At 45.8% G+C, this 14,236-nt stretch overlaps 2 protein-coding genes across 2 annotated transcripts in view; one reads left to right on the top strand and one right to left on the bottom strand.

The window, feature by feature from the left end:
* Positions 1-2,225: 2,225 nt before the first annotated feature.
* On the bottom strand, positions 2,226-9,920 carry ISCU (iron-sulfur cluster assembly enzyme). The gene is made up of 5 exons (XM_003789881.3): positions 9,766-9,920; positions 7,761-7,874; positions 6,762-6,872; positions 4,618-4,696; positions 2,226-2,740 (listed from the first exon to the last, which is right to left on the bottom strand). Exons 1-5 carry the CDS (start codon positions 9,889-9,891, stop codon positions 2,655-2,657), a joined length of 516 nt encoding a protein of 171 aa, XP_003789929.1. The 5' UTR covers positions 9,892-9,920; the 3' UTR covers positions 2,226-2,654.
* A 1,052-nt stretch (positions 9,921-10,972) lies between these two features.
* The window catches only part of SART3 (squamous cell carcinoma antigen recognized by T cells 3), a 40,736-nt gene continuing 37,472 nt past the window's right edge, over positions 10,973-14,236 (top strand). Inside the window, exon 1 of the mRNA XM_023513246.1 lies at positions 10,973-11,526. Within this exon, the coding sequence (XP_023369014.1) occupies positions 11,209-11,526 (318 nt within the window). The 5' untranslated portion in view covers positions 10,973-11,208. The remainder of the gene's footprint in view (positions 11,527-14,236) is intronic.

Here is a 14,236-nt window from a genome sequence, read left to right as displayed (position 1 = left end):
AATAATAATAATTAGCTAGAGAAGGTTCGGTTCATCTAAAATTGAATTTTGATGTGGTCTTAAGTAGAGCAAAGCTGCGAATAACAAGTAGGAGAGGTTAGAGATGTCATAGTTGTGCTGTGGTGCTTTGAAGGGGGAGGGAGGTAGGCAGGGGACCTCAGCCAGAGCTGTCCTTCCACTCCCTGGCTGTGTCCTGGGACACGTCACTTCACCTCTCTGAGCCTCTGCTCCTCCATCCATATGTCCCCTGCCCCTGCCTAGCCCATCAGGTGATGCTAGTGTCCAGGTCCCACCTCCAGAGCAGTGGAGTTTAACTGGGCTGCAGCCATGGTAAGGGTGAGGGTTGGGGTGCTTGGTAGCGAGTTGGCCAAATGAACGAATCCTGTGTTGGTTCACCTTCTTGGGGATGTTCACGGCACAGGTGAGCCTCTGCTCTGTGGTTGGAATCCTCAGTGTGTTCTGCAGGAAAGGTGAGGATTTGGCTCAAGCCCACCTTAGAAGGTTGTTACAAGAATTAATAGGATTAAGGGCCCAACATGGAGCACAGGAGGCTCGATATTTGTTTTAGCTGTCAATATTTTGCACCAACCGGTTTATTAGGAAATGCTAAGAACTAGTGAGCAGTGGCAAAAATTGTGACTTGAGCTCATTGAAGGGCACACGATGCCCTCGTGTGGCTAAAACTAGATTTGTCTGGGAAAAGGCGTGCGTGTCTTTAATGTGAATTTAAAAAGTAGTCATTTCTTTTAGTAGCAGGACTGTATCTTGAGGTTTGGCCTATTCTGGTAATACTGCTTTGGCTGTTTATGAACTGCTTCTGACATTAAGAATTCAGTTTCAACTCTCATATGTTAACTGGGACAGAAATGTGTCATTTACAAAGCACAAAGAAATGTAGTGGGGAATTGCGGTTTTGCCACATGTAATAAAAGCAGAGACAAATTCAGCCTAGAGGGATTGAATTAAACAGCCGAACATGCCACACAGAACAATTTCACATGGTTTCATCAGGGTTCTAATTTGAGAAGGCCCTGGTCTGTGGCTGCCCCCACAGACTATGCAGGGAATGAATGGCCTTTGAAGTTCTGTGCCCTCCGCCAGAACCCAGAGCATTCTTCTTTTTTTTTTTTAAATAAAGGAGGTATATTTAAGAGGAGAGGCAGCCAGGCTATGCCTGAGCAAAAACATCATCAGAGAAAATAAACACATCTTATTTTTGAAGGTGAAGGTGATCAGAGATTATCGTAGTTGGTTATTTCTTTTCTTTTTCTTTTTTAAAGAGACAGGGTCTTGCTGTGTCATCCAGACTGGAGTGCAGTGGTGTGGTCATAGCTTAATGCAGCCTGGATCTCCTAGGCTCAAGCCATCTTCCTGAGCTGCTGGGATTACAGGCATAAGCTATGATGCTTGGCTCAATATTGTTTTTACTTGACAATGGGCCTCCTTTATTAGGACTTGTGTGATCACAGGTAGTTCAGAATGGGGAAGAGATCCGACTAGGATAGACAGTGATTAGGAAACTATTCATGCCTGAGCCAAGGATGTTTTTAAATGTATGTTCATTGTACATGTCCTGGCAGTTCAGAAAGAAGCAAATATACCTGTGCAGGACTGGAAATCACCAAGTTTCTTCCCTATGGCTTGGCTCGTTTGCTTCCACACAAAACTCAGGGGGCACTGCAATCACCTGCACAAACCAAAAGCAGCCTGAACTAGAAATCTGCGTTTTAAACTCATTCTCTAGGTGCTCTTTACATATTTGTTCCATAGTTTTAGTGTGTCACCTAAGCCCATGTTGCCCACATTTCAGAATTTCACAAACCAGTGAAATTACAGAGAATTTCCAAGGCTCACTTTGATTTGTCAATCTGTTATCTCACCAAGAGTAACAAAGAGTGAAGAACGTCTCTTTTCACTCATTTCATAAAACATTTGAAATATCTGGCTGTATTTGGTATATTTGGCTTTGTGAAAAAAACCAAACTCTGGGGCAGCGCCTGTGGCTCAAAGGGGTAGGACTCTGGCCCCATATGCCAGAGGTGGCGGGTTCAAACCCAGCCCTGGCCAAAAACTGCAAAAACAAAAAAATCTCTGTACATGTCCTTTACTGTCTGATTTGGTGGGAAAACTGTATTGTCACCAGAGTCCAGCCTTTGGAACCCATGGGGCTTTGAGTAGCACTTTGGAGTGAAGCATCCAAGAAACAAGGCTTACTAGAGAAACCGTTATCTTACCTTGTTTTATTTAACATATGTAAGTACATCTGTTTTATGTACAGTAACTGATTCTGTCTAATAATTACATCAAGGCATTCTAATTTTCCCCAAAATCAATTCAGGTAAAATTAAGATATTTATATACTTCACAGGCTATCAAAACTTGAGACTTCATTATTGATTTCAGTTCTGAGGCCACACACACAATTCAAAATATACATTAACTGAGTTAAGGCGATAAATGTAGGCTGAAAGAAATCACAGGATTCAGAACAATTAAACTCTGTATTTTGCTTGCACTAGAGTCACAATGTGAACGGCGAAACTTGTGCGTATCTCATAGCTCTTTTAGGTAGTGCTGGGGGCTTCTGAATGTCTGAAGTGACTGCATGGTGGGTGGGCAAACAGATGACATGACTTGAAGGCTTCTCCAAGGGCTCATTTCTTCTCTGCCTCTCCTTTCTTGGGTTCTTGTTTCAGTTTGTAATCAGCCAGGGCAGCCTTGATTGCATCTTCAGCCAGCACTAGTAGTGTGGAAGAAAGAGTCTAAGTTTCTACACACTAAAGAAAAGAGCTTAGGAAATGAATTAAGAGCTGGAGGGCAGTGTGCTTGGGAGGGACTTAACAGAGTAACTGAGCTGGGGAGTTGGAGTGAGGAGCCAGGCATGTCAGCAGCTGCCTCCTGAGCCTGACTACTCCCAGATGTTAGTCTGAAGACAGACTAGGGTTTAAATATCTGTAATGCTAAGCTAATTCCTTAGCTTCTTGGATAGTGTGGGGACTTGCAGGAGATGTCTGATATACAATAGGATGTAACAAATGTTAGTTGTGATTTCCTATGACAGTCTGGGATAAATGGAGTACAGGTGCTGGCTACTTATGTTGGCATGACTTAGGTCATGTCAACCTGCTCATGGGATGTTATCTGCCACATCATCCTCTAGAGCAGTGGTTCTCAACCTGTGGGTTGTGACCACAGGAACTGTATTAAAGGGTCACGGCATAGGAAGGTTGAGAACACTGCTCTAGAGATGCCAAGTTAGTAAACTAACTTACTTCTGTTTATGAGTCAATTATGAAACTGAGGCTATGGGGGAAAATAAAAATCAAGAGAGCTACAATGTCAGTAGAAAGTAAGCAAACAGCAGATAGCACCAGCTAAAGGTTTCAGTACCTAAAATTTAGGCCTCATAAAAAGGCTGGGTTTTTTTTTAAACTATGTGAAAATGTTTATAAGATATGACCTTTCTTCACGGGTACTTAAAATTCCAGCTCAAGTGGAAAGAACTCAGGTCTTAGCAGTCTTCCTGAAGACTGCCTTGGCTTGGCGCCTATGGCTCAAGTGGCTAAGGCGCCAGCCACATACACCTAAGGTGGCGGGTTCGAATCCAGCCCGGACCCGCCAAACAATAATGGCTGCAACCAAAAAATAGCCGGGCGTTGTGGCGGCACCTGTGGTTCCAGCTACTTGGGAGGCTAAGGCAGGAGACTCGCTTAAGCCCAGGAGTTGGAGGTTGCTGTGAGCAGTGAAGCCATAGCACTCTACCCAGGGGGATAGCTTGAGGCTCTGTCTCAAACATACACACACACACACACACACACACACACAGAAAGACTGCCTTAGTGTGTCCTCACCCCAGCACCTGGCTCTTCTCCTGTGGGTTCTCACCCTGGCAGGAGGCCTGGCTCTCTGCTGATTTTTGACTAATTTGGTCAGTAAAGCTCCATCAGTATGTTAGGGCTACCGTTTCTCATTCTTTCTTTCCCTGAGAAGGTTAGGTGAAGATGGAAAAAGCATTAGATTTAACACAGGGGCCAAACTGGAAAGCCAAGTGTAAGTCTTAAGGCATCTGGGCTTTCTCTTAGGACAGCGGAGAGGGGGCTATTGCACAACAGGGCTTAGTCATTCTTTATACACAGATGCAGATCCTGACGGTAACAGCAACTACACAGGAAGTGACAAAATACACAGCAAACAGAATTATGGAGAAAGCTGAGTTTTCTCCTCTGCTGGAAATTGCAACAGATTCTGGAAGACTGGGGTTTAAATTCTGGCCCTTCCACTTACTGGCCATGTGACTTGGGTCCCTTAACCCAAGCTCAGCTCTCTCATCTGTAAGAGGGGAGTAATAACTTTATTATGGACTCGAAGATGTTTCTGAAGTTTGTAAATTATGCCCATCAAGTGCCCAGTACGATGCCTAGCCCACACGATCTCCTGTCATCAGTCTCCTAGAGATGTGTGTAAGACCATGGGAAGGCTCTAAGACAGACCCATGAGGTCTATCTCTCTGAGGGTTATAAAGATAGACTCCCTGACCTAAAAGGACTCTCATAATGCAAGCTGAAATTACTGCTGAGTGCCCTGGCTGGCTGGCAGTCTTGCAGAGCAGAGACTTACTAGAGCAGTGCAGTTTCACAGGAGGAAGGCAGAGTTCCTTGGCGATATCTGTGTTTTTGATGGTCAAGGCTTCCTCCACCTGTGAGGCATTTGGGAAAGATAAGCAGTTTTAGCAGAGCCTTATCTTGCAAGGGCCAGACAACTAAATAAAAGGCAGGCTAACAAGGCCCTCAGGGATGATGGGAGACAATTTCGGTTTAATCATTCAAAACAAAGGACTGGGGTCTTCTCAGGACTCCCATCTTGTTGTCTATGCTACAGCTGGGGTTATCAAGTACTAAGCATATACACCTGCATGAGGTAAGCAAGGACAGTCAAGATACTTCTATAAGCCAGGAGCAGAACCCAAGGAAATTCTCACAGAAGTCTGGCTGAGGCCACCAAAAGGAGTCTTTATTTAAAAGGCAGTGATTTCCTGTGCTGGTTTTGTGACTATCAGCTTCTCTCATGTCCTTCTACCAAATGTTGGAATACATTCTTTTGACCAGAAGTGCTGAATGGCATCATGGAGGTCAGGGAGATGTCAGAGAGGTTAGTGGCACAAGCAGGTGTCAGGTGGAGTGTTCTCTTAGAGTCACCTTCTGCCTACAGGAGAATCTCTGGACTAGTCGCCTAAAGAGGGTACCTGGCGTCTGGAGAACCTTTGGGGATAACTAGAGGCAGGCAGGTCTTTGCCTATGCTGAATAGAGCCCGACTGCCTTAAGGAAAGCCAGATTTCCCAAATGGCCTGCTTCCCTGGCTACCTCTGACTGTCCCCTAACCTCCCAATTCCACTAACCCCAATTGATTATTCAAGTTTTGCTCGTGGAAGCTGAGATGGGAGCTCTTAAAGAGAGGACCTCTTCCCCATTTTGACCACAACTCAGAGCCCCTAAAAGCCAGGTCCTAGGAATATACGTGTGCCTTGTCTCATTTCCCCCTTTCCTTAGGGACAGTTCCTGACAAATCACTTTGAAGCCAGCTCCTGCCAGAACAGGTTAGGTCTGTGCTTCCTTGGCCCACAGGAGCTTGGCAGCCAGAAGGCCCCGAGCCACAGAAAGCAGGTGGCACGTGGGCTGGCAAACCACTTTGCTGTAGAGCTGGTCAGCTCCCCAAACATCCTCCTCCATGATTCAGCTTCCTCAACTGGGTCCCTTGGGGCTACAAAGATGAGTGCCTTGCAGGTTGGCTTTACTATGAGGTTTTTTGTTTCTTTTCAGATAGTCTTGCTCCATCACCTGGGCTAGAGTGCCATGGTGTTAGGCTACCGCATGGCAACCTCAAACTCTTGGGCTTAAGTGACCATCCTGTCTCGGCCTCCTGAGTAGCTGGGACTATAGACATATGCCATAAAGCTGGGCTCAGTTTTCTATTTTTAGTAGAAACAGGATCTCACTTTGCTCAGAACTAGTCTTAACTTCTGATCGCAAGGGATCCTCCCACCTTTGCCTCTCAGAGTGCCGAGATTATAGGTGTGAGAACCACCTGAGGCCTCTCAGAGATTTAATGGCAACTGGAGTTTAGAAAATCCAGCTCCTCACTGAGTTTGGGAACTTCTACCTCTGCAGATGCTTTGGGAGAGAATGGATGGAAAAAGATGTTTCAGCCCTTTCTTACCTCCACGCTCAGAGGACCACCTGGATCACTACTCTGATTTGTCTGCTAAGTTTGCCCCCACCCTTGTTGTGTTTTTGAATCTTTAATCCCTCTTTTAACACAGGCTAGTTTATTTCACCAGTCATCATAAGCCACCTGGACTCCTTCCTGAAACATGATGGGAAGAAATAAGAAAACAATCACTATGTAACAGCCTCCCACCTGAAAAAAATTATAAGAAAATCATCGACCATAGAGAAAGCCAAAGATTTATTTTCAATTCTATTTTGTTAGAGGGATGGGTGAGGCTCTTTTTCCTATGTAATTAATAAAACACTACCGGAACAAATAAAAATGATCAATAACAAAAAAACCTTAAATAACACTTAACAGAAGGATCTATAATTCCCAATTTGGAGAAGAATTTAATCAACATTTGGGTATGAGCAACTAAAAAAATTTAGAACTTAAAAAAGTCATGGTCACTTGTTTTTTGAATCACTAGACACTTTGGGAACAAGGTTTGGAAAATGCCATTTTATTCTGTCCAATTTTCAAGCATTCTTACCGTTTTTCCTTTCACCCACTCAGTGGCTAATGAGCTGGAAGCAATTGCTGAGCCACAGCCAAATGTTTTAAACCTGGCATCCACAATCTTCCCTTTTTCGTCTACTTGAATCTAGAAAAGAGACAAGAGGCAAGAAGTGATTTCTGGGGTCACCCTCTGGTACTTGGGTACCTGGCACTCATGGAAGTTACTGGGGCCTTCGAGCTTAATTTCTACACTGTAAGTAATGGCAATAATTATGGACTTTGCTTTCTTTCGAAGAGCTCAGTGATGATAGTGAAATGTGGGAACAACTTCCCTGGTAAAGATCAGATGGAATATATGTCCCTCCATCCCAATTTTGTTTTGTAACCTTAGTCTGCACATTAACTATGAAATCCTATTTGAGGAGGTCTGTTCACATTTACGGGGTAGTCTGGCTTTTTAAACACCTGGAAAGTCTGCAATAAAGGTCTCTGGTTAACATTGCTTTCTTGGGCATCAAACTGTACTTGTTTCTGTTCCCTCCTGCCTTGTTTCTGTTTTTCAAGATAGGTATGAAGACCTCTGGCAAGCTGCCTACCTACTATGAAGAAAGAGATTGTGGACACAGCTATAGTTTACCCAAAGCCCAAGACACTACCTTCTTGTCGCTTCCAGTTTGGGGATAGGTTCGATTTACTGCACTTGTCTCATTAGAGATTGGCAGCCCTTTGGGGCTTTCCTTTCATCAGTAAAATTCACAAAAACTTTTACTTGGCTTAACTTGAAATTTAAGCTGATACAGTAAGTAGAAAAATGAGATTAGTTCCCTATTTCAGAAAAGGTCAGCTTAGTATACTAGTAAGAGAACCAAGACTGAGGCCCTGCTAATCATTTCTAACATTGACTCATTCCACACCACAGGAATAAAGATGGAGAGCAAATGAAATGCTGTATGTGCAAATGCTTTGTAAACTATAAAGCACTGTGTAAGCAAAGGGATTGTTATTACCATTAAAGTTGAAAAACAGCTGGTACCTGTAATTTCATTACATCACCACATGCTGGAGCCCCCACCAATCCAGTCCCAACATTTTTAGATGTCTTGTCAAGAGACCCCACGTTTCTAGGATTTTCATAATGGTCAACCACCTGAAAAGAAAGAGTTGAGTCAGGAAGACCAATACTAATAAAGTGATCTTAATGGTCAGCTCCTCAATCTCATTAACCTGAAGCTGGCAGGTAGTCACTACATACTAGATTTTATCTGAGTAGAAAGACCCACATTCATGTCAGTGAGTACCATTTGTGACCCAAACGCTTTGTATTTCCTCTCCACCGTCATAGATTTGTGATAATATATATATGTGTGTGTGTGTGTGAAATCATGTCTTAGTCACCTGATTTGGACTCAAAGCAGTAGTTTTATTTTATTTTATTTGAGACAGGAGCCTCCAGCTGTCCCCCTGGGTAGAGTGCTGTGGCACTCCAACTCCAACTCCTGGGCTCAAGCGAGTCTCTCCAGCCTCCCGAGTAGCTGGGACCACAGGCACCCAACACAACACCTGGCTATTTTTTGGTTGCAGCCGTCATGGTTGTTTGGCGGGCCGGGCCGGATTCGAACTTGCCACCTTGGATATATGTGTGGCTGGCGCCTTAGCCATTTGAGCCACAGGTACCGAGCTAGCAGTTTTATTATTTCTAAATAAAACCCATTCCCAAAGGATGATTACTTTTTAAAAATTCTACGCCAAAGTGGGAGGATCACTCAAACCCAAGGTGGCAAGATTACAGTGATCTGTGATCTGGCTATTGCCCTCCAGACCAGGCTTACAAAGTAAGAACCTGTCTCTCAAACAAAAATAAAAAATCCTAACCATACTATGGCCCAGGAATGATAAGGCTTTTTGAGAAGCCTCATGGTGACTGTTACAGAAACAATACTAAGGAAGGCCTACGTTTACTGGTCTATTAAGATAAAAGCAGTGCTATATTATCTCTGGGTCCTGACATCACCCCGGTGCAGCAGCGCACCCTGGTGACTCTACTAGTCCAAGTTCCTTCCGCGCAGAGTCAACAAAACACACGCGGGGGAGGGGCTGGGGGAGAGGGGCGTGGGAGAAGGGAGGAGTTAAGTACTTGGCTAAAGCGCCGAAAAGCCAGAGCTGAATAAATGTCCAAAATGGTATACAGAAGGCTTCACTAACCTTGAGGTTTGTTTACAAGTACCCCAATCTTCCAGTCCTCCCCCTCACACACCACTTCCGGGTATGGATTTTTGACTCAAAGCCCAAGGACCGACCAGATAATATTTAATCTGGATTTTCGGCACCACGTTGATATAACGGCATTCTTTAGTAGTTTCTTGAGTGAGAGTCTCACTTAAGGGTGCTCTAGCCCCTTGAAGGTAAGGGTGCGCAAACTAGGCATCTATCTCTTCTCTCCCCCGACAAAAACATGCTTACTGGTTATGTGCCTGACTCCCCTCAGACGCTATGCGCTCCTAAAACATTAATAGCACGATAATGGTCTCCACGCGTAGGGCCAATGGCCCAAGAACCATGTCCAAAATATAACATCCTACAGAAGACTCCTGAGAGCCCCCTACTGCATGCTCCAGGTTCAGCGAAGGGCAAGGACTTGCTCAAGGTCCCTTAGCCAGGGCAGTGGCGTGGCTGAAGCCTGAGCCGCGCCACAACGTGTGTGTCTCTGGACTCAGAATGCCAAGTTACGACTAGCCAGGACCCTCCCTCTCGGGCTACTGGCAACTTTAAAGGGACTTAAAGTTGGGACGCATCAAGTCGGGGAGAGCGGCGAAGCCTAGTAGAAGCCGCCGCCCAATCAGTGGTAGCTGCTATCTATGTATCAGTTGCGGTTAGTGTCACTGAGCAGGAAAGGAAAGTGAGTCAAGGCACAGATGTGGGAGGGGTGGTCCCTCTATCTAGGGCCACGCCGAACCCCGCGGCCATCTCTTTCACTCCGGGCCTCCGCCAAGAAGCCTGAGTGCCCTCGGCGCTCTGCGCACCCCGTCGTCAGACCCTACCTTTTTATGGTAGAGCCGAGCCGGAGCTGACAGCTCCCGGGCGGGCAAGCGCGGGCTCCGGAGCAACAGAGCCCAACGCCGCCGCCTCAGACGCCGCCTCAGACGGCCCGCTCCAGCCGTAGCCATCTTGTCGGCTAGCGCCTGCGACGTCCCAGAGCGCGGGGTTGCGCCTCTGACGTCACCGCGACTCCAGCTTTGCGTCCTCTGCTCCCTGCATGCACCTGCGCTTTGCTCCCGGTCCCGCCCACGGGGGCGAGAAGATCTGAAGTTGCTGGAAGACTCGTCCGAAGCGTAGGATCCCGATTGGGGCATGGTGCCAGGTTTGCGTAGCAAAGCCTACCGCTGGAATGTGGCACTGAAAACCACCAGTCCACCTTTCACAAGCCTATTTTGCAGCGAAAGGAAGCCGAGATTCAGAGCGGTTTAGTAACTTGTGAGAGGTTGCTGAGAGAGTTAGGTTTTGTTGGGATTTGAACTTGGACAATCATGGGTTAGAATCCTCTGCTCCTTCCTGGCTATGTGTCCCTAAGCAAGTGACATCGGCTGGCCAAGCCTGGATCCTTCCTTCTGTACTAATTCAAGGACCATCCCTTCGTCCACAGAGCAGGGATGTGCTGAGTATTTACGTGTCAAAGCGCTATACTAGACGGGATCAGAGACCAAAACATAATTCTTTCCCCATTAAGCTTGCTAATAGGGAGAAAGGCAATTAAGTAGAGAAACACACCAATACTTTCCTACCTCAAAAATGGGAAGCTTGAGAAGAAAACGAATACCATGGCTTGATTGAAAAAAAGTTTGTATCTATCTCTCTGTAGACTAACAAACTCACAATTTATGTGACAAGGACTATCAAGAGTTTCTAAAGAAACGCTTATTGTCACTTGTTTGCAAGGTATCTTACACAACCAGAAAAATTAACGCGTGTATAAGACTGAAGTACTGGCAGTTACATAACGGGGAATGGATTTTTTCATGAATGGTGCAAGCAATCCTTCCCTGGGGACGTGGAGTTTTCTCTGCGCTTGAGGCGCAGTTGCTGGGGAGACCAAACCACGCGCCAAGTCACACTAGATTTTAAGATATTTATTCTGACTCATTCTGACCTTCTCAAGATGGGCCAAACCCTTGACTACAGGCATCACGTTCCCTCCCCGACTTCCTCTGTGGCCTCCATTTCCGGTCTAAAGGCCCAACATCTGCCCGAAGATGTGGCATAACACGTGACATAGAAATGAGGTTTTTCTCTGATGAGAGATTTTACAGGAATATAAAAATAATAGGAATTGTGGGTACTGCGAGATTTTCCCATAATCCCAGGCGTCCAGTCTCCCTTTCGATGGCAAGAAAGGGGGGTTTTGATAAGGCGCGTGCCGCGGGCAGCTCTGTTCATCCGGGTCTTCGTTCCCCGCGGGAAGACCCGAGAGTCACTGGAAGCGCAAGATGGCGACGGCGGCTGCACCCTCGGCTTCCGAACCTGAGGCTGAGTCTAAGGTTGGGCCCAAGACCGAGGGAGAGGAAGATGAGGCTAAGGCGGCTAGGACCAGGAGGAAGGTGCTTTCGCGGGCTGTGACTGCTGCGACGTACAAGACCACAGGGACAGAATGGGATCAGCAGGAGGAAGGCGTGAGCGAGAGCGATGGGGATGATGAGGAGTACGCCATGGCTTCCTCCGGGGACAGCTCCCCCGAAGAGTACGAGTGGGAGTACGATGAAGAGGAGGAGAAGAACCAGCTAGAAATCGAGAGACTGGAGGAGCAGGTGGGCCCGGGGCAGGGAGCAGGTTTCTTTCTTTGGGTCTCCAGGTCCTGACCCGCCTCCCTGCTCCTTAGCGGCAAACCCGCTATTTAACTGTTGTAGCTTTTTTCGTTTGAGCGGTTACTGCCTGCACGGTGCTTTGCAAACGTTATTCCATTGATTCCTTGCCACGACCCTTAAAGGATGTAGTGTTACCCTTATTTTATGAGAGGAAAGTGAAGCTCATGGAAAAGAGTCTCCTTGAAGATAATAGCTCCTCCAAGTGGCGAATTGTCTTGTATTTTGAATCGACTCTGGCATTCCCACTCTAACCCTACAGTTAACTATGTCCGACAGTAGAAATAAAATCATATTCGTAACAGAGTGTTATTTTCTTGTAGGAATGAGGACAACGATGAAATTTGGTGTAGCAGGAAAAGTATTGACAGTTAACGGTGATAATAGAAATGGAAAGATAGAGATTTCCGGATATGGAGGTTAAGGCCTCACAGTTCTGGCTCTTACGCCCTTGTGTGTAGTTAGGGGAATTTCTTTACTTCTTTAAGCTTCAGCTTCCTTATCTGTAAATTGGGAGCAACAATTTCTGTGTCATATAATTGTCATAACAGTAATTAACAGACTAGTGCCTGGCTCGGAGACGTGCATGATGTGAGCTACAGTGTGTAACTTTATGAAGTGGTAGTATGTCCTGTTTAATCCATGGTACCCCCAGGAAATAGGTAACACGTGAAAATTAGGATAATTTGAGAAAAGGTCAGTGAAAGGACAATCATGTTTATAAAGGTATGAGAGGGAAATCAGAATTGAAGGTTTAGTATGCAACAGCTAGTTGACAGCAGAACCTTGTGTCCATCGTTAGGTCTAATTGAGTAGTTGTGTGGATAGAGCACCTGAGAGCTGCTTGGAACTGTGTTCAAGGGGTTCCAGGCCCAGTGTCCTGTTAAGGATTGTAGGGTGGGGAGAAGAAATACCCTAATTTCCCACTCTTCCTTCCTCCTCCCTTCTGGCAGCTCCTGCTGGGCAGACTCACCTGGTAGCCCAAAAGCCAGGAAACTAATAAATGCAATCTATACTGGGAGACCAGCAGACAGGGAGGGTTGGGCATGTTCTTACTTTACAGATGAAGAAACAGACTCAGAATAAGTGATTTACTTAAAGTTACTCAGGAGGATTTGAACTCATAAAGGTTGACTGTAGACCAAACGTCACACCGCTTATGAAATTACTCACTGATGTGAGGTTGCTAACCTTGTTAGTGTTCTACAGTTGCCTGTCCTGCCACAGGTCCCTAAAGACAGGATGAGACCTGGCACGTAATGGTAAATTGGAAAGCCGTTGGCCTTCTTCTTTGTCCTGGGATCTAGGAAAGGACTTTTCCAGGTTTTTTTTTTTGAGAGAGAGCCTCAAGCTGTACCCCTGGGTAGAGTGCCGTGGCATCACAGCTCACAGCAACCTCCATGTCCTGGGCTCAAGCAAGTCTCCTGCCCCAGCCTCCCAAGTAGCTGGGACCACAGGTGCCTGCCATAACTCTTGGCTATTTTTTTGGTTGCAGCCATCATTGTTTGGCAGGCCCAGGCTGGATTCGAACCCGTCAGCTCAGGTGTATGTGGCTGGCGCCTTAGCCACTTGAGCCACAGGTGCTGAGCCGACTTTTCCAGTTTTTGCAAATCTCCCATTCACATCATGCTAATCACACAGCCTCTTGTTCTTGGTATAACTGGCTCTGATGGTGGAGCATAATAAGTAACTCCTAAATAGGCCTGTGAGAGGAACTTGGCCTTGCCATTATTTGTGAATCCTGTCCTCATCCCCAGTGCGTTTTATGAAAGCTGGCAATTTGCTGTGGTATCTGTCTATACACATATAAGAAAAGCAAAGATTTTCCATTATTTGTGTGCTGAAAGTGGCATCTCGTGCTTTAGGCTGATTTGTCAGCTCAGCATAGTGCAGGACAAAGGCTATGGCTTTGTAACCATGTATGAATTCAAGCCTTCTACTCAGTAATGGAAAAATCTTGTATAAGTTATTTCAGCTCTTGGACCCTAGAGTGTCCAAGATGGTAATGTTGCCTTGATCACAGGGCTCTCTTGTGGGACTTAAAGTGACTCAGTGTGTAAAGCTCCTGGCACAGTTTGGCACATAGTAGATACTAAGTAAAGAAAGGCCTGCTCTGTTCTCCCTTCTCTGCTTCTCCCAGATTGCACCAGTTGTTTCCTTTCCGCCAGCCCTCTCTGTTTTTCATGTCCATTCTAGGTACAGGTGGGTGTGGCACCTTTTTCACTCAGGTCAGTATTGACTGAATTACATGGAAATGTCTCAAACTCATTTCAGTATGCACTTAATATACACACTTATTTCAGACTAAAAATCAGAAGGTTAGATCAAAAGAGGTCATTTTTCTTCTTTAGTGATTTTTAAACCTTTTTCTTCTGACCTACATGTGGTGTTCACATGAGGGGCACTTGCATAGACATTTGTGACACTAACTAGCAAGGGTTCCCCCACTCCTGGGGAAGAATCTGGGATATTCTTTGATGAAGAAAGAGAAGTCTTTCTCAGACTTCTCTAACTGCTGCTGCTGCTTTGTGTGATACACTTGCCAGTTGATTTTGAAACATCAGTGTACCATGATAGCCCATTTAAGAACCAGACTTTAGGCTCGGTGCCTATAGCTCAACCGGCTAAGGCGCCAGCCACGTACACCTAAGGTGGC

Source organism: Otolemur garnettii, unplaced genomic scaffold (assembly GCF_000181295.1).
Source record: "Otolemur garnettii isolate 467f Iridium unplaced genomic scaffold, OtoGar3 scaffold00038, whole genome shotgun sequence".
Taxonomy (NCBI): Eukaryota; Metazoa; Chordata; class Mammalia; order Primates; family Galagidae; genus Otolemur; species Otolemur garnettii.
The sequence above is the reverse complement of the archived record's forward strand: the minus strand, read 5'-3'. Positions and strand labels throughout refer to the sequence as shown.

Excerpts from the sequence above, each read along its gene's own strand:
- ISCU (XM_003789881.3), bottom strand. The coding sequence starts at position 9,891 with ATGGCTACGGCTGGAGCGGGCCGTCTGAGGCGGCGTCTGAGGCGGCGG. Across the intron at positions 7,875-9,765 it reads CTCGGCTCTACCATAAAAAG|GTGGTTGACCATTATGAAAA; the intron begins GTAGGGTCTGAC and ends CTTTCTTTTCAG. Across the intron at positions 2,741-4,617 it reads TGTGAAACTGCACTGCTCTA|TGCTGGCTGAAGATGCAATC; the intron begins GTAAGTCTCTGC and ends CCACACTACTAG.